Source organism: Melanostigma gelatinosum (assembly GCF_949748355.1).
Source record: "Melanostigma gelatinosum genome assembly, chromosome: 16".
Classification (NCBI taxonomy): domain Eukaryota; kingdom Metazoa; phylum Chordata; class Actinopteri; order Perciformes; family Zoarcidae; genus Melanostigma; species Melanostigma gelatinosum.
In genome coordinates, this window is record NC_136649.1 from 2,625,476 (window position 1) to 2,645,663 (window position 20,188).

General features: G+C 41.3%; 2 protein-coding genes across 3 annotated transcripts in view; both read left to right on the plus strand.

The window, feature by feature from the left end:
* Positions 1-2,335: 2,335 nt before the first annotated feature.
* On the plus strand, positions 2,336-14,238 carry dnal1 (dynein, axonemal, light chain 1; the record flags this gene model as incomplete). The annotated part of the gene is given in 11 exon segments (XM_079286087.1): positions 2,336-2,386; positions 2,554-2,675; positions 9,262-9,434; positions 9,437-9,444; positions 9,957-9,995; positions 10,148-10,257; positions 11,719-11,774; positions 11,865-11,920; positions 12,066-12,192; positions 12,594-12,734; positions 13,214-14,238. Coding segments are annotated over 11 exon segments (933 nt in total). The 3' UTR covers positions 13,264-14,238.
* A 461-nt stretch (positions 14,239-14,699) lies between these two features.
* The window catches only part of tedc1 (tubulin epsilon and delta complex 1), a 15,110-nt gene continuing 9,621 nt past the window's right edge, over positions 14,700-20,188 (plus strand). Inside the window, exons 1-7 of one of the 2 annotated variants that reach the window (XM_079287109.1) lie at positions 14,700-14,975; positions 15,448-15,517; positions 15,960-16,189; positions 16,260-16,397; positions 16,710-16,778; positions 17,217-17,303; positions 19,531-19,677. In XM_079287109.1, coding sequence (XP_079143235.1) covers positions 14,832-14,975; positions 15,448-15,517; positions 15,960-16,189; positions 16,260-16,397; positions 16,710-16,778; positions 17,217-17,303; positions 19,531-19,677 — 885 coding nt within the window. In that variant the 5' untranslated portion in view covers positions 14,700-14,831. The remainder of the gene's footprint in view (positions 14,976-15,447; positions 15,518-15,959; positions 16,190-16,259; positions 16,398-16,709; positions 16,779-17,216; positions 17,304-19,530; positions 19,678-20,188) is intronic. The other variant, XM_079287110.1, reaches the window with a different exon arrangement.

The following is a 20,188-nucleotide window of genomic DNA, read 5'->3' on the forward strand; positions in this document are numbered from 1 at the left end:
AGGCAGTTATTTATACTGAAAGTTACTTTTTTATTTTATGCGGACAAATATCTTAAATTTTTACTGACTCCAAAGGCCCACTGCTCTGTTTCTGTATGACCTACAGGTGTTCTGACACTTTTGATGCATATAGTCAGAGTGGTTCAGAAGCTACAGCCAAATCAATTTGGGGATGTCATTTTAGGCGGTTTTGCTTCAAAATAGGGGTGGAGTTGAACAGGTAACAATATAGTTAATGAATACAAATCAAACCAAGAGTGAGATCAATTAGTTAAACTAATAGTGTTAATATTTGAATGGGCCCCGGGACACTTTGTACTTGAAAAGTTGGGCCCCGAGGTCAAAAAGGTTAAGAACCCCTGTTCTAGTGCATAGTCGTCTTTTCTCACAAAATATAACCGAGTAATGTACTAATGCACTGCTCTTAACCAAACCAAAACCTTATTCATAGCCCCCTTATTAAAACTAAAGATGATATTTTACTAATCAACCTCACATTAAAACTATTGTTGGACCCTTATGTGCTCCTGTAGTCGACCCACATCCTTCAGATCAGCTCAACTACCCTCCTGTTGTTCTATGTGACCTTGTGATTTGCCGGAGCGTTCCTCTGGTTGTATTAAGTGCCTCTCTCAGTGGCTCAAGTGCTGCTCTGGTCGGCCAAAGAGCCCCGGTGTTCCTCTCATAGGTCCAGCTAGTCTCTGGTCCACACACAAGTCCTCATGGGTTGTCCATGTTCCCGTCTGGTGAGCTCACATGCGCCCTCTAGTCAGCCCGATTACCCTCTTGGCCTGTCTGGCCCAGGTGGAGTTGATGGTGGGCAAAAATGTTAAGAGGCTTAAATGTTAATAAGCTACTAATCAATGGGTTTAAGTTGAGATGCACTTGAGCTTTGAAAGTGGTTCAACTGTACGTTTTGGTCGCAGTTAAAAAGACAAAGCAAGTTATGCTGGAGGAGCATTTACATGTTTCATCATTGTTGTTAATGGCTTATTACTAAACTATAAAGCATTATTAAGACCATTAGTTACAACCAGATTCTGCAGCATTTTGTTTGTATTTGGAGATAGAGTGAAGCCCATATTATTTCTGTGCCCATATGTGTCCATATCCATACCAGTGCCTTATGGCTGTCCACGAGGAGGCAGCAGTGTACAGCGCTTTGGCTCATGAACTGACAGGCATCACCTCCAGTGAGTCCGCCACCAAGGCGGCAAATCCATGAGTGCTGGCTGGCTACAGTCTTCGTCTGGACCTATTGTCTGTCCCTGTGAAGGCCTTAGGCTGTGAGCCTGTTTTATATGTTACGGTTATCAGGGAAATGATTAGTGCCTAACTTTTCAAATCATGGAAAAAAATATATTATTTTGTTCAATTCTTTGTTCTGTTGAAAAATATTCTATTAATTGAAGGTAAAATCAATGACACCATAGTTGAAATTGCTGGATTGCTTCACATCAGAAAAACAGGAAGTAGGGCTGTTATTCCATCACACACAGAAGCTTGACTCCCTTGTCGTGGAAAGTCTCTGAAACCACTTAAATCCGACACAAAATAAAAACACAGACATTGATGGATTTGAAGATCATAGAGATTATCATAACAACAATACTTTCATTTTGTACTGTCACGGCTGTTGAGAATGTAACTGGAGTGAACAGACTGAGATCGAGGTGTTTAGCTCAATTCAAGCAATAACATTTATTTGTAACAGAAGTATTATGTCCAGCAGTTAAACGTGTACGGACCTAGAAAAGTTCACTCTGTAGGAGCGAATGAAAAGCTAAAAAGGCGCTTAGACAGAGTGCGCATGCGGTGTATAGGTTCCCCTTATGGAGCCTATTGGTTAAGGCAAAGTCGCAAGCGGAGCTGTGTTTAGCTGTCAACGGCCTGGTAGGAGCGCTGGGCATTTCCGCCCACACTGGCTCACGTCCTGGGACCGCCTTCTCTGGATCATCAGTGCGTATGCATGTTGTTAACACTTTAGGTGCCGGAAAGGGTGCAGTTCTAAGCTATTTCGAAGTCTCTGTGTGAATAGATAAAGAGAACTCTTCTCCTACTCTAAGATGGCAGTTTCCGCCCTAATCTGGTGGTTTAAGCAAGTGTTTCTTTCAGGGCCACTGTATCTGTTTCTATCGTGCAAACAGGCGACGGAATGCCCTGCTCGGAGTTTTTGACCTACTTACAGTGACCTCACAACTCCGCAATATAAGCTTACAAGTATAGCGCATATTATTTAACATTGAATGAATATATTTTATTTACACGGCTCTGCTGTGACTCCAGCCCTTTTCTTGGTGCCTCCCCTCTGTGTGTGTGTGTGTGTGTGGGGGGCATGGGCGCGGCTTCCATCCCCCGGCACCTGGGCTCATCTCCGCACCTGCCGGCAATCAGACCTTCAAGCACAGGCAGCTCAAATACCCCGGCTTCCTTCCATCTCATCGCCAGATTGTTTCGTCATCTCAGTGGTAGCTAGTATCTTGGCCGCTCTGAGTCTTTTTCTCGACTAAGAGATTGTTGTACTCACTAACCTGTTTTCTCTTGTGCCTCAAGATTCCTGTGCCCACGCAGCCCAGCCGCCTCATCTCCCTACCTGCATTCTTCGCCTGCTCTACGAGCAACTCATTAAAATCCATTTCCTTCACCTACATTGCCGTCTCCGTGTCCGCTTATGGGTCCAGGATAACCGACCATAACAGATTTTCTTGTTGATTTTGTGAAAGTAAACATAGTTTCAAAGATTTACTTTAAAGGCCAAGCTTTAAGCGCATAAAAGGCTGAGAATGTACCTTAAACCAGTAAAGGTGTGTAAGCATCAAGCTTCTAATGAAAACATCATGAAACAGTGAAATCAACTGTCTTGAGCCACTTCTCTGAAGGAAATCTTTGAAACTGTTTACTTTCACAAAATCAACTTTTGGCCTCCTCTCTGCCTGAAACGTATTTTAAGACCACAACAAATGAAAATGCATCTCTAGGCAGTAAAGTGCTGAAAGCTGCAGATATTCATGGAAATGACATGAAACTGTGAAATCAACTGTCCTGAGCCACTTTTCTGAAGAAAAAGTCATTATATTTACTTGTTATTTTTGTGTAATTTAATAACTAAACATACATGGGAATGTGTTGATCACGAGGCAATAAATAATGACAATTGAAAAAATAAAGATCTTTGGTTTATTCTTATTGAACATTAAGCCTAATTTACCTACCTCATTGATTTAATTGTCACACTTAAATCCTGATTTGAATGGTTAAACAGAAGGGGTCAAAGGGCCAAGATGAGAAGATATAATGTTGTGGTCCAAATAAAATGCCTTTAGTTTTAGTACCATTGAGTTTCAGAAAGTTTGACTCGAGAATGTTTTCATTTTTTCCCTAATCTCCCAAGATAAGAGCAAAAACCAGATTAATTGGTTCTCTTTTCTTCTTTGCTGCCATGTTACCGGTCTCGTGACCCCTCAGATTGATCTCTGGAGCTGTAGGCGGATGCAGACCGTCAGGATGAATTGAGTTGGGAACCAATGCAACAGACTACCAGCTCTTTAGCATGGTGGACACACCAGCATGACACAATCTCGTAAAATGAAGTTCCCATCCAATAACACCAGATTGCTCCTTCAGACAAAAACAAATACAATGTGCAATCGCTTTGTTAGAACAATGCAAATAAAGTTCAATCTGTGCAAAAAATAACTAATATTTGGCAAATAATAGCTTATTGTGCCTGCAATTCACCTGTTTTGCACTGAATATATTTCCAAGATAATAACAATAAAGTGCAGGTTAAAAAACCCTAACCCTAACCCCCTGCTGCGAGCTTCTTACTGCGCACGCGCATCAGAAAAATGGACTGGATCCGGTTCAAAATTAATTAAAAATTAAAAACAATATTTAATGTACTACACAAAGTTCACTTACAAACTGAATTAACTATCAATAGTAATGTTCTCGAGAGCAGAGACCACATACACGCATCACCTCACAGTCTGGCCCAGGCCAGTTAGCTGAAAAAGCAAGCTGCAGTGAGCTGAGGTAAACTCCCTAAAACATTGTCTTTCGTATCCCCTGAGAGTCGGAAAGTGTCCGAAACAGTCATAAAACGTCTGAATGACCCTCCGTGGCGATTAGTGATTGACTCCATTTGAATTCTGTCCCCTCCCATTATCGATCCTTTAGCAAAACATCTTGGCTCCTCGCAAAACATCTTGACTCCACCTCTCCGTCGTGGTCAGCTTTGGCATTTGACCCATCCCACTGGCCCCATCCTCCATTTGCTGCTGCATGTCTCACTCAGAATCCCAATCTGACCCTCAAGATTTATTCTTACAGTGTTTTAATACCTACAGTGACTATACTTCTATGATTTAATACATTCAATGAGTTAATATACTGTAACATATAATATCTTCTATAAGTAAGAATATTGTAAACATTTAATACATTCATATGGAAACATAATGTGACTAACATATTTATTATAGTGACACTTCTACTCACCACTAGGGGTGTTATTTAATCCTGTGTTTAATACTGAAATCCTTCACACCATATAGGAAGTGGTATCTTAAAGTGTAATTTACTTTTTATTCATGTTTTATCCTTATTTAAGTTTCATTCTCTTTGATGAGTTACGATTTCTTTCCTTATATTGAGCCAAGAGTGTTTTGATCTCAGATATATTCTTTACATGTAATCTCATATCAGTGTCAATTTAATGATAGCCTGAATGTGTTTTTCTATCATTGATCAATATGTAATCATATGTGCTTCTATGTTGACTGAATGGAAAAGATAAGTACATTAATTCATTTTGTGTTTAACTGACTCTGATAATTGTCAGAGTCAGCATAGGAAACAGGTTGTAAGTGCAGAAACTGCAGTAATTGTTAGAAGAACATCCTGTTCAATAAAAGCCAGACAGAAACCTTCATAGGGGAGCTAGTGTAACCTCTGTGAAGATGTCTCCTGGCTAAATGAATCTCTCGGGGCTGGTCAGGCTTGTGGTAACAGCAGGTTCATTCCACATCTGCATTCATGACAAAGGACAATATGGAAGAATGGGTCATCTTGCGGACAACTGCGCATGCTCTGTCTTCAGTAAATCCTCCGTTGCGTTCAGGATTACCCATCTTGAAATACATTGTTGACATTGATACAGTGATCGTATAGTGGGTTTAATTTCCTTTAAATAAAATAGCCGAAATAGAACATAAATTGTCTCTCTCTTAAATGTATGAGAATTACAAAAGTATATATAACCAAAAATATATTTATACAGATTTCTCACACTGAACTGTTACCTTTTTCATTTTATAATAACAATTGTATAACTGAGTAAACATGTAGACCACGTGTCAAAATAATAAAAAGTTAGACTTGAAAATAAAAGTATCCCCAAGGTCGAAATTATGAGCTAGAAAGTTGAAATGATGAGATAGCATGTTGTCTGTGTACCGACATTAAAACTATCACAACAGGTGGACAGGAGAGGCAACAGCCAGAAAAGAGGTTTTCCAACAATTGAAAAAGATCGACAAATAATCCCAAAATGTCCACGGAGAGAAAAATTGATGCAGAGGGAAGAAAATGTAATGAAAGATGGGAAAGCGAATACATGTTCGTGCTTCAAGGAGAACAACGGGTCTGTCTGCTGTGTTATGAGGCGTGTCGGTGATGAAGGATACAATTCACGTCGGCATTTTGACACCAAACACGGAGCTAAATTTAGCCTCCAAGAAAAACATCAAACTGTCCAAGAATTAAAAGGCAGACTGCAATCACAGCAGAATATATTCACACAGCTACAGCCCAGTGCATGCTGAAGGTATGTGAGCAGAGCTCCGACCAGATACAGACTTTAACAAATGTCAGTTTGTGAAGAAACACCATCGCAGACCGAGTTGATGAACTAGCAGCAATCTAACAACACAGCTAGCTAAGAGACGAGCAGGTACTTGTGTTTCTAATGAACTGTTGATGAAAGCAGACAACACGGATACATCATCTATCATGTTCATCAGACCTGACTCTCAGTGAGCAGCTCTTGGATGTAGCTGCCATGCACAGGACGACGACAGGGAGGAACATTAGTGATGCAGAGAGGTGAACAAACAGCTTTGAACAAAGTTAATGTCATAACTTGTGTTTGATATTTGTCTTTGTTATTTTCTTTAATAGTTTGATCTTTGATAGAGTCATGTGGGTTTCTTAACCCTCAATTAAAATGATTTATGTTACAATAACAGAACTGTGTTTAAATATCATTTTTCATTTATATAACTGCATGTACAATATTTGTACACTTGAATAAACAATAATCAAATGCAGAGAGAGTTATTTAACAATATGTTAGGATAAGTTAGTGATACAGTCTTACAGTTACAACCGGCCCTTTGAGGGCGACTGTGATGCTGATGTGGCCCAGAGTGGAAATGAGTTTGACACCCCTGCTGTAGACTATAGAACATACTGTAACATACCTGTATTTATGACAAAGGACAACATGGAAGAATGGGTCATCTTGCGGACAACTGGGCATGCTCTGTCTAGAAAGACGGCATCAAGTTAGTATTAGCTAACGTTAGCTGTATTGGCGACATTTTTACTGGCAATAAAACACATAAAAAACGAATAGTTAACTTAATAAAAACATGGCGAATATTATCTAAGACAAATAACATTCAACAAAATAAAGCCAGCTCAACTCTTGTGTATTTTTAAAGTTAGTTAACATTAGTGATGTTACGAGATGTGCCGACGCTTCGAAGCGTGTGTCGAGTAATGGAGGGGGCGTTTCCTCGAAGCGCGTATCGAGGCTTGCTTCATTTAGGGGAGGAGCCACAAATGATGACGTCCGAAGCCTCGCTGCCCGGCTGTACCACGTGACTGCTTCGGGAAGTGGTTCAGATTTTGCCGAGAGGTTTGACAGCAATATAAACCCCTCAGGCTCCATTCAAAATGTGGGTTGTTGGTGGAGAGTTGTGAGTTTGGATAGTTTGGATGGCGTTTATATAGTTTGGAGAGTTTAGAGAGAGATAGTTTGGATAGCGTTTATATAGTTTGGAGAGTTTAGAGAGAGAGAGATAGTTTGGAGAGTTAGGAGAGTGAGGAGAGAAGGATAGGTGATAAGATGGAGCCAGCTAGGAAGAGGAGGATTTCCCCTGTGTGGGAACACTTTGATTTGATAACTCCTAATAAGGTAAGCTAAATCTAACTCTATTTCAGACACATTAGGTTTGCTTATCAAGAACTGTATTTTTCACAGTTTCTTATTTTATTCAAAGGTGAGGTGTTTATTGTACTCCAAGGAGTTGGGGTATAACACCTCATCCATGCTAAGGCATCACCGTGCCTTGCATGAGAATAAGGAGGAAACTGGAGCTTCACCTAGCCATTGTAAGTCATTACAATATTACAAATGCACCATCACAATTTTTCCCTGTTCACTTTTGTTTATTGTGCAAATAAAGACAGGTAACAGACACTGTATTTATTCTCTTTTAACCAGCCACCAGAAAACAAGAGCTGGATGAAGCCCTCGTCTCCATGATAGTGAAGGACACACAGCCCTTCAGTATTGTGGATGATGTTGGATTCAGGGCATTTGTGTCCAAACTGGATCCCGATTTAAAGCAATAGGATTTTTCAGCCAAACAAAAGCCACCGAAGCAATAAAACGACTGACCTCCGAGTGTGCCACCATTATACGGTCAAAACAAAGCAGAGAGGAAATCCCCCAGGCTTCCACCTCTCATGATGTCACAGGAGGTAATCTATTATTTTACATTTTGAGATCAATTATTCCGATGAGAACACTTAGTAACGTGATCTGTGGTTTCCTCTTAGGTAGCAAACTGTGGCATCGTTTAGACACCAGCGTCATGGAGGCACGGAAGACTCAAAATGTAACAGCAGATGCCACTGTGGAGGTCCAGCGCTACCTTTCCGAGCCAAATATAAGCAGGCTGGAAAAGCCTCTGGAGTACTGGGAGAGGCAAAAATTCCTGTATGCAAATTTATATAGACTTGCTCTTGCGTTTTTGTGCACGCCAGCATCTTCTGTACCCTGTGAAAGGGTGTTTCACTGTCCAAGTTCCACAAGCATATGCAGTCCCCTCTTCCTAGTTCCACAAGCACTTTCACTGTCCTCTGCCTGCTTAAGCCCATGCCATTTTCCTAAAGTGACATAATAACATCATTACACAACCTGCCATATCATGATACTACCATTTTGGGAAAATGTACACACACAGAATACATTAAAAATATATTTTATTATGCACATATGTCATAATTTATGTACAGAAATGATTTGGTCATACATTTTTGTAATTCAGTCATTCCCAACAGCCATAACAGACACAAAAATTCAATGCATCACATTATGTGGTTCAGACACAGCTGCCTGTGATTATACACTTGGCCAGTAGGTGGTATCGTGTGCACATGAAGCTTCGAGTAATGAACCCTTTCTCGAACCAATTGGCTGAAGTGTTGCGATGCCTCATGAGGCTTCATCTCGCCATCACTAGTTAACATTATATTGTCCACGGACATTCACGGACCCGTTGCCTTCAGTAAATCCTCCCTTGCATTCAGGATTACCCATAGTCCTTTGCGTCTACCATTCAGTGCAGGTACACATTTACAACAGCAGGTGGCGGACTTTTCCCATTTAGCGGGATTTAACCTGAACCTCTTCAACTATGTTACACGAGCAAGAAAGAGTTAACTTAAAGAACAAGTCTGTCAGAAAATACATAACTACGTAAACTCCTTTATCCAATTAATTGACAATAATTAGTTGTCTGTCATATATGGACCAGGAGGTTAAAGAAGTGCAGAGTAAAGAGGTATATATAGGAGGACGGAACAAAGAAAGACCTCAATTCAGGATTTAAGTGTGACAATTAAATCAATGAGGTCGGTAAATTAGGCTTAATGTTCAATAAGAATAAACCAAACGTCTTTATTTTTTCAATTGTCATTATTTATTGCCTCGTGACCAACACATGCTCATTCTTCCATGTAGGTATGTTTAGTTCTTAAATGACACAAAGATAACAAGTAAATACATGATGTATACAACTAATGTAAATTAACCATAAACATGAAATATCAGATGAAATACCATGGTATTTCCGTATTTTGGGTTTTTCCGAATTAACGGTAAAACGTACACGGACCTACACGGACCATGAAGCGCTTCATCTGCGATGAGGGAAATTGTGATAATGGGTGACGAATCTGTCACAGCAGATACAGTCACTTATACTGTACTATCGAAAGTCGTAATGACATAAGAAGCCAACAGTTGTCTTGTTCTTCTGCATTTCACTGGATCAAACCCTGTCACAGTTACACTGCGCAGTGCGCAGGCGCAGCTTGTCGGCTGCCTCTCAGTGCCATAGCAACCCGAGAGACGACGTCAACATGAACATGGTGAGTGTTTGTGTTGTGGCTTCATGTGTTTCGTTGCTATTTCGTGTTTTTTAGCGACATGTTACGACTCTAACCTTTCCGAACATGCAACGTCTTCCTTTCGGAGGGGTATATTAATTGACATTACGTGGGATATTGTTGTCTTTGTTAGCTAACATGGGCTCACTTTAATTAGCTGAATTGGATAGCTAACCTTAGTTAGCTGGCTAACGTCGAGTCTGCCCTAAACGTGTGTGGATGTCTGTGTCTAGTTTGCCAATTTTTCCTCACGCTAAACAGAGTATTGGGAAGGCTAGGACGAGGGCTAATAGTTGGAGTGGCTGCTCACTCAGAATGAAGTGTCTTAGCCGCCAAACTCCCCCAAATGAAAATGGAAATAAAGACATTGTGCATATTAAAAGCCTGTGTGTTTAATGTAGCACTGTTCTATCTTATCTACAGTACCCATCTGCTATTTTGTCATCACACTAGCATCTAGCCTCTCCCTGTCTAATGTTATGTAATGTCTCCAGGCCAAAGCAACGACTGTGAAAGAAGCACTGGCCAAACTGGTGAGTGGCATACATGCAATATTTTTCAATATGATTATTTGTTTGTGTTCGTACGAGTGTTTAAAATTCATGACTGAAAGTAGTTGCATGATGGTAGCATAGGTGTTGTAATTGCATCTTTTGATCTGTGTGTCTGTGTGTGTACCGCACAGGAGGAGAAGTCAGGGGAGAAAGTGAGCGAGAGTAAAGCCATAAAACTGTATGGTCAGGTTCCTCCTATAGAGAGGATGGATGCCTCTCTCTCCACACTCACCAACTGCGAGTGAGTCCTGTAACGACACAACAAATAATACACATGACATCTATCACACTTCTGTCCATCCTGGGAGAGGGATCCCTCCTCTGTTGCTCTCCCACAGGTCTCTTCCTCCCCGTTAAAGGTTTTTTTGGGGGAATTTTTCCTGTTCTCCGATGTGAGGGTCCCGGGACAGAGGACGTCGTATGTGTACAGATTGTAAAGCCCTCTGAGGCAAATTTGTGATTTTGGGCTATACATTTATCTTTTGGGATATAAATTGAATTGAATTGAATTGAATAGGTTGATACTATCTGGTAAAGCTACACATTTACTCTGAATCATTCTGAGCAAAATCTACAGTAGGATATCTTTCAACATGCAATAGGAGGTACAGTATGGTCGTAGGCCAGCTGTTACAGATGACTATTTCAGCTGGTGTTTGAAACGATTTGGTCAATTTCAAAAGTATAAACCGGGCGTTGCTCATGTCGGTCAGCTCTCTTCCTGAGTACAATTTGGCTTTACTTTTGTGAGAGTCTAAGGAAATACAGCTTTAATCTGTGAAAATTGATGGCTGGTTCCAAAGTTACAGAAAAGATCCTTCGATGTCGGCTCTTCCTATCATTGTGATGTCATTTTCCTAATAGGGAACGTGAACTGGGATTAGACCGTCGTGAGACAGGTTTTTAGTCTCTGCATTTTAGTAACTTATGCTTATTTTCATTACCAATCAATGTGCCAGTCATTTAGAATAAACTGATTGATTCAGCTTTAATTTGATAAAAGTTCCTGTTTATATGCACCAGTGAGACCTTGGAGCTACTTTTTGTCTTCAAATTAAATTATCGAACAAAGGAGTTCAGGTTGGTAGATAGAGGTAGATAGGTCGCTGTGCAGTTCACAGCGACCTCACTGGCCTTAAGTCCACTCAACTAAGTCAACTAAGTCCTTAGACTTAGTTACATAGTCTAAGGACTGCACTTCCATGACGTTTTCTTACTCTTAGTAAATTCCTCAGAAAATACCCCTTTAATGCAAAGATATTTTTTTTTGTTCCAATCATAGGCTGTATACATGAACACGACTACGTTATCGACATTCACACTCGAAACGTCACTGTTTTCGTCAGAAATTCACACAATCAGCAGCAGTGTAACTGACAGAATACATCCAAACACCAGAGTCCAAGAAACAACCAACACATTTCCATTATTGTCTAATACTTTAGTAGATGAATTATGTTGATGTTTCCAAAAAAAAACAACTAAAAAAACAATTAAACTGCAGATAACACAAAACAACAGACTTCTTCCGGCATCACCAGGATATTCATGTTATGCTTTGTTCTCATTTTGGGAAGATGGTCCTCAGACATTTTGTCACAACAAGAAGTGGGTCTTGAGTTACAAAAGGTTGAGAATCACCACTTTAAAAAAACACCCTCATTGAAATACCTGATCGGTTTTTGTACTGTATCCTCCACAGGAAGCTCTCTATGTCCACAAACTGCATTGAAAAAATAACCAATCTCAATGGCCTGAGTGAGTCCTCACTGCATAAATACACACCACACAGACACACACTGATGGAAATGTGGGGTTGTAATGTGTTGTTGTGGTGTGTTCTTCCAGAGAACTTGAAGATATTGTCATTAGGAAGGAATAATATTAAGTCCTTCAATGGGCTGGTAAGTTACATACTGTATGCAACATAATCAGCAGTGTTTTATAGGTTCCCTCTTTTCTTAAAGGGGATCCAGACATGCTACACGCATACTTTGAGTGTACATTATTTTGCATGGGTTGTTTCTGTGTATATGTGTGTGTGCGCAGGAGGCAGTGGCGAACACATTAGAAGAGTTGTGGATCTCCTATAACTTGATCGAGAAACTGAAGGGAATTCAATTCATGAAGAAACTCCGAGTCCTCTACATGTGCAACAACCTGGTGAAAGAATGGGGTGAGCTACGTTCATCAACACAATCAACACGTATTGAGATAGACAGCTAATGAGATCGCGAAAGTATTATGTCATGTTTATTCCTGGTTTCATGTAACATTTATGAGGCTTTTAAGTGACCTGTTTTGAAAAAATCCTCCTCTTGCCTAACATCATTTTGTTTCATTGAAGAGGATAACTATATTAGCAGTGTTTTTTAAAAGCAGCCTTTTATTCCTTCCACTGCACGTTTAAAATACAAAAAAAAAAAAAAAACTACTACAGTAAAGCTTTCCAACTTTTTTAGCAATGATCTCTTTAGTAATTTATATTTTAAAGGTATTGTGCTGATGGTTTGTTGATGTAGGAATCCCTTGTGATGACTTTCATTTATTATATGCTGTCATGTCTGTATTGTGTAGGAGAGTTTGTGAGGCTGGCCGACCTGCCATCCCTTGCAGACCTGGTGTTTGTTGGAAACCCTCTGGAGGAGAAGCATTCAGCCGAGGGAACCTGGATGGATGAAGCCTCTAAAAGACTACCTAAGCTGTGGAAACTAGATGGTAAGAATGTTTCAGCAGCGACGTGTGTTAGAACCACTACCTACATTCCATGCCACTTCTGCAATTGTCATCCAGGTATCCACGGTATAGACTTAACTGATAAAAAAACTGAACCATTAACTATCTATTAACATGTGATTCCAGGGTTGAAGAAATATTGTGATGACACTTTACCGGTCCATCAATTGTGAAGAATTAATAATAATGAATTCAAATTCATTGCCAACATAACCACGGCAGTATTTTTAGTGAGTCAGCTTCGGTTTTAAATAGAGTATTAATTTGAAGAAAATGTCCAATTTCCCCCATTATGGACTCATAAATGTTACAAAAAGGGCTTGACGGTCTATGGAGTGCAAAGGAGAAACCATGAAATAAAAACAATAATTACCCTTTACATGGTCAGCTACAAGACACATAATAGCGATACGTTGTTTCTTTGAAGTTATGATTGGAGATCTCTTTCCCGTGGTTTCCAGGAACGCCAGTCATCAAACAGGAAGAGGATGAAGCAGATGGAGAGAACTGAGGAGCATGACTCTCTGCAAAACTGCAACCTCCTTTTCTGAAGTCTTCCCTTTTTTCAAGTTTTGTTTGGTTTGTCATGGTGCTTTTCTTTTTATAAAATGATTTTTACAACAGCGTACACTTTGTTCGAGATAGACAAGCACAAGATGACCAATTATGCTTTATAGAATGAGAAAAGTCCTTTAAAAAAAGATCAATACTTAAATTGGCAATCTCGAAGATTTACATTTGAATAAATGTCTTTTACCTATCACTGAAGGCGGTAACACAGTGGTGATTGAGTCTATGGCCCACTGATTGCAATATATATTTGCAGTATTACCAATTGGGTGTCTGTGGTTACATTCCCGAGAATGGATTTCAGTTTTTCCTAACAAACACACAAAAAACACAATTCTGAATACAATTCTAAAAAAAATGTTAGTGTGGAATTTTGGGCGCAGCCATTGACTTCATGCTATTAAACTCAAAGCACAATCCCATTGTTTTCACTCAAATAGAAATTGTAAATCAACCAGGACTGAAATCTTAATGACTGCCACTTTAAGGCCTTGTGGGCTTGGGACCAAAAAAGTGTTGGTGAAACCTCATCAGTGGAAATACATGATGAGCACAGTACTATTTATGGGCCAAAAACACTGTCCTCCCTCCATGGAGAGATGAGCATATACAGCTAAATATAAGATGTATGATGCTACTTTCACACCGCATAGACTAAGCAGTGGAACAATTGTGACTTGGAGAGATACATTTAAGAGTGAATAACAAATGTAAATCAGGGTCTGTTACCGAACTCTGACTTCTCAGGTAGTAAACAGTAGAATTATCGCAGGAAGTTGGTATTTACGATCCTTCCCATGGGACATGAAGGGGCCATCACTGGCCACATTGCAACAGCCTTTGGTTCAGGACTGTGGAGCCACAGTGATCATTTACATGCAGAAAAATACATATACATTTATGTTTGCCACTGTGTTTGAGGTATTCTATTTATATGGTCTAAACGTTTGTACATACAATTGTAAAAAATAAATTTTGTTTATTTGAAATAAATTATATCTCAGTTGAGCATTGTTACTTGAAATACAACATTAATATTGATAAATTCTGAAAATAAAGTATAGAATAATTTAGTACTTGGACTAATGCATCCAAACAGGGTTTTTCTTTTATAATTCTAACAATAGGTAATTTACAGTCACGTGATTGGCATATTTTGTCTCCACGAGTTAACCGCCCATAGACTGTAGGAAGTTTCCCCTGTTAATGTACGTGAAACATGTACTTTAACAGGGCACCAATGAAAAGTAAGTCCAACCTACCGCTTTCAGAATCCCATTTATAATTGGCCTAAGTAGATATCAGTCACAACTTCTTCCATTCGCTTCCCTTGCAGCGGCCCTCGTACCCGGAAGTTGTTATCTTCGCCGCGATATATCAACAGCTCAACTTCAGAGCGGTAGAAGTTTCTTGAAAATATGTCGATTAAAAACAGTCTCTACTGGAATAAGCGTGACAGCTGAGTGGATAGAACGTTTGTCCGTGTGCATGTAGTGTGCTGTGGCTGTAATGCAGCGGAGTAAAGCGGCTGTGAGTGTGGAAGTGAAGCAGGTGATAGGAGCTCTCTGCAGACTGCTAGCGGCCGCCGGCCTGGAATCTGTCCCCCCACCGGAGAACTTCAGACGGGCTAAATTCGGAGGTGGACCCGAGGTGGTACGTTCCTATTCTGTTGTCACTGTCAGGGTGGAATGTAACTGTATTTTCTCTTGAGGTAAGGCTACATGTATTATTATTATTTGACAGCTTTAGGTACGAGTTACGTGATTTTCACTGTGTTAGCCGAAATCAAACTGTGTAAAGCTGTTTTAATTCCATGATGATTTCTTGCAACACAAAAGCCAAACAAGTCATTACATACCGGCATTCTGGTAAAAATGAATGATGAATTATTTTTTATCGATTGCAATTGGATCTCAGCAGGAGCAGAACATGGGAGAACATGTGGCAATGATATCAGTAAGGCAACAATAACATCAGCAGTGCGTCATGCTAAGAAGAAGCAGAGTGTTGGAGCACTCTGTAAAGCAGCACGTGTTCCTGTCCTGTGCTTTCGGTGGCAGCACTCTTCCTAACAGACCGTGGACTGTACATATTTGACATCTCTCTGCTTGCTGTTGTTTCCCAGGAGGACCAGTTCTGGCAACTCCTCGCCGGTATGCTTCAGACATCGAGCATTGTTTCACAGCCTGGAGGAGGTAAGTCACGTGGATCCCTCTGTGGCTTTAATGCTATTTTCAGGACTTTACTTTAATTTCCACGGAGATGATATTTTTTCCCAGGATTTGAAAACATCCCGGTAGACAAAACATGTGTTTGCACATTAAATTGGTACATGGAAAAGAACCTAAAATGACACATTGTCCAATATGCAAAGTCTGTTCTGTGTGCTTGTAAAAACATCATCTTGTGACTTTTGCTCACCACATATATGATCATGTACCCACTTTGTTTATAACCCTATTTGACTCTGATAACCACTGCACTTCTTGACTTGGATTCAGTTCTACTGTGAGAATAGAATCCAAAACGCTCTCTGCACATAGCCGGACCAAACCCACTGACATCTCCTGATGGGGATGAAAAGCGTTTAAGCGGACTTGCTGAGTGACCGAGTGTGTTTTCTCCATCTGTGTTTAGCCGCAGAGAACAGGAAGCTGGTGGCGGCAGGCCTCTGGCAGACAGGCTACCATGCGGACTGGATGTATGGGAGCTGGGGAGGAGGAGGAGGAGGAGGAGGGGAGGGAGGGAGACTCTCCAGCAGAGACCTCCTCCTGGCGCTGGGCTGGCTGCTCGCTACAGGAAAACTGGAGGAGCTGCTGACCTGGCGAGTGCAGCGGCTGGAGAAGACACTGCTCACACCTACACCTGTAAGTATCCCACCACGTTAAACCTAATTCTGTATTGTTAAATGTGTATAACTTAATATCTCTCTGTCAGATGAACCCCCAGCTCCCCAACAAGCTCCCGTTAGACTCGGTATCTCTGAGGAAACTGCAGTGGCTCATTGGTTGCCTGAGACACCAGGGGCGGACCCTGCTGTCCATGCAAGAGGAGCGAACTCGCTTGCTCCACGCTGTGAGAAAAATCCCGTCTTTTCCAACTTTTCCACATGCTGCCGTTCTGTACAGTGAACTGAACATTGCTTAAAGTTAAGCAAGTCCAACATTTTGTGCAGGAAGCGTGACAATGACGGAAGTTTCCATTCCAAACCGAAGCCAAGACTTTTTCTGCTCAATGATGCAAACATCCCAAAAGACAGAATAAACTCACTGTTTATGCCCTTTGGCTACTGTCAAGTGTTTCTCTGCCTTAAAATCTGGAAATATTTTTTAAATACTCTTTAAATAGATATTTGAATAAGTTCTATGAAATCCATGTTTTTCTCAGGTTTCCTTTGCCAGCATTCCCTCTTCTGTAGCCTCCTCCTCTGATCAAAGCTCAACCGTGCTAAGGGAGGTAAGAGAGTGTGCTGCTGTTATTGAAAAGAAAATATGAATTACATGCTCTGCCTATAGTTGGAGTTACATAACTGAACTATTTCCTCTCTGTTTACAATATGTGTTAAACATGTTCTATCTTACTTTCAGGCCACAAGTGATTTGGGTTTTGTCAATGCCAAGAAAATCAAATGTTTGAGTGTCATGTTCTTTATTGTTCATTTGATACTTTGTTACCAAGCTTTTGGCCACGTCTTGATAGTGAAGTTTGACTCGATAGCTTACTTAGTTTAAGAATTCAACAATAAACAGTTCATTTAGTTTGTTTTGTTGTTTGTGTAATTTCTTAATCTTGTCAAATGCAGTGTTAAAGTTACATCTGAGAGTACATCTTCATACTGTGTTGACACAACATGCTTTGGGGTGTCCTTAAAATTATAATGTGTGTGTGTTACAGGACTGTGTTTGTGTGCAGTGGCTCTGTGACCTCCTAGAAGCATATCTGAACTGGAAACAGGTGGAGAAAGTCTTCTGGACCTGGATGGTGAGTGAGACACAACAGCACGATTCAACACAGAAGTGATTTCCAACACTTGGCCCGGTTCACACCTGGTTTATCTGATCATAAGAGGAAACGTCTTTTTCCTCCAAGTGAGGAAATAGAATATTGGCAATAGGCATAATCCGGTTGAAATTCATAAACATTTTTTAAAGCTTGTGAAGATCCAGTCATGCAAGAGAGACAGTAAATAAAAATGGACTGATCAAAGTTGTCATATTGACATTTAAGGTTGATTTAGTCCCAATGTCAACATGCAAGAAAACATTCCACCTTAAAAGCTGCCCATTGCCTTTGAATGGTACAGTTAATGAAATATTTTTTTTCTCAGTCTTTTGTCAGCATAGTGCTGCATTTGCTCGGCACAAATAAGTAAATGAGATCATCAGGTTAACAACAACACATTTGGTCTTGCAACAGAAACGATGTCTATGTTTATTTGCATGTAGAGAATGGAAATGACATCCGATAAGTGGTCACTGAAGACTAGGGGTGCAACGGATCACAAACCTCACGGTTCGGTTCGGCAACCACGGTTCTTGAGTCACGGTTCAGATCATTTTTCGGATCAGCAAAGAAAAGGGGAGGAGACAAATATAACATTACATTACAGTCATTTAGCAGACACTTTGATCCAAAGCGGCTTACAATAAGTGTATTCAACATTGGTATTCAAGAGAACTACTAGTCACCAGAAGTCATAAGTGCATCTCCTTTATTAAACAAGCATCTAAGAGCATAGACCAGAGCAAAAATTACAGTGCAAAAACAAACCAATAAGTGTCTACAACTTTACATTTGTTTTCAAAAAGATGAGAATATCTCCATTGTCTGGGAGAGGGTAGACCTTTCTGTGGTGACTGAGATATTGCTATTGGGCCCGTCTAGCTTCCACTCTGCTGCTTCTGTCAGCACCTGCCCCAGGTGTGTCTCTGTGTGACTCTCCCAGAGGGGGCATGTCTGCAGCACCTGTCTGTGTGACTCTCACAGAGGGGGCGTGTCTGCAGCACCTGTCTGTGTGACTCTCACAGAGGGGGCGTGTCTGCAGCACCTGTCTGTGTGACTCTCCCAGAGGGGGCGTGTCTGCAGCACCTGTCTGTGTGACTCTCACAGAGGGGGCGTGTCTGCAGCACCTGTCTGTGTGACTCTCACAGAGGGGGCGTGTCTGCAGCACCTGTCTGTGTGACTCTCACAGAGGGGGCGTGTCTGCAGCACCTGTCTGTGTGACTCTCACAGAGGGGGCGTGTCTGCAGCACCTGTCTGTGTGACTCTCCCAGAGGGGGCGTGTCTGCAGCACCTGTCTGTGTGACTCTCACAGAGGGGGCGTGTCTGCAGCACCTGTCTGTGTGACTCTCCCAGAGGGGGCGTGTCTGCAGCACCTGTCTGTGTGACTCTCACAGAGGGGGCGTGTCTGCAGCACCTGTCTGTGTGACTCTCACAGAGGGGGCGTGTCTGCAGCACCTGTCTGTGTGACTCTCACAGAGGGGGCGTGTCTGCAGCACCTGTCTGTGTGACTCTCCCAGAGGGGGCGGACAATGAAGCTCCTCCGTGATGAAGTGAGCGGTCAGTCTTTTGCTCTTCATAGAGGAATGATCTTCATTCTGAAGTGGGTGCGTGAGGGGATTTCGTAGCGTGGCTCAAGCACTTTAACCCGATTTTGAAATCCTTTATTTTCCACAACAGAGTGCCCCCCGTCGCTGACAGACCGGCATGGTGTCTCTTCATATGTGTGGAGATGCCCGATACTGCCGTTGGCGTGTGTCTTTAAACAACGCCTACATATCGTAATGGTTTTGCCCACCTCCCTCATCCCGTCATTATAAGTTACAAGGAAGACAAAATGCTCCTAAACCTGCGACTTAAATGACGCCGGGAGCTTCTCAAACTCCTCCACTCGCCATGACGTTCACCGTCAAATGCTTTCAACACACTACTGCTTTATATCTGTTCACTGACACTCTGCATTGATATTCGGGGACTTGTTACTTGAAAAGGAACAGCAGCAGTAGAACTTTATGACACACTATGATGATTACACTGTACAAACAAAATCATCGGTCGGTGATCCGTTACAGATCGATCCGTGATCGGTTTAAATCGGCTTATCGGCTTACTGAAGACTCATTCTAATGCCGGGTGTAAACTGGGCCATTTGTTGTGATGTCAGCAGCCATGTATGCCTGGAAATGTGACGCAGTGTGTGTGTGTGTAGGACAGTGTGTTGGATTGCCATCTGACAGATCCTGTCGTCGAGGAGACCACACATGATGCACCCAATGGGAGCGCAAGAGTGTGTCACCACGGAAACCGGGGGCTAGGAAAATTGGAGGACGTACTATTGAGGCTGCCTACAGGACAGGTGTGCAACACACACCCGCACACACAGGTTGTTCATTTCTACAGAGGTCGAAAGTGAATGAAAAAGTATGTGATTGAACTAAAGGAACGCTTCAAGAAAGGGGGATTCTCTGTTACATATATATATTACATATCAGTGGCGGGCTGTGCATTTTATACCTGGGCCTTATGTGCTGTCCTACTACAGTTGAATAACCTAATTATGAGCCACAGCTATTATTTGTTTCTAGGGGTGTAATAATACACATATTCATATTAAACCGTTTGGTACGAGGCTTACGAACCGAACAATACGTTTGAATAATACTAGTGCATTTGGAAAACGCAGAAGCTTAAATTGTGGGAAATATGTTTTCTGCGCTCACGTAACAGACAACGGCTGTGTGACCTCTCAACCCGGAACAAAAAAAACCATAACAAAAAACAGCTGAGGCTACGCTAAACTAGCTTATCGCGCGTTAACGCAGTTCGTTTTTTCATTATTAAGCGGACATTTTTAACACAAGAACCGG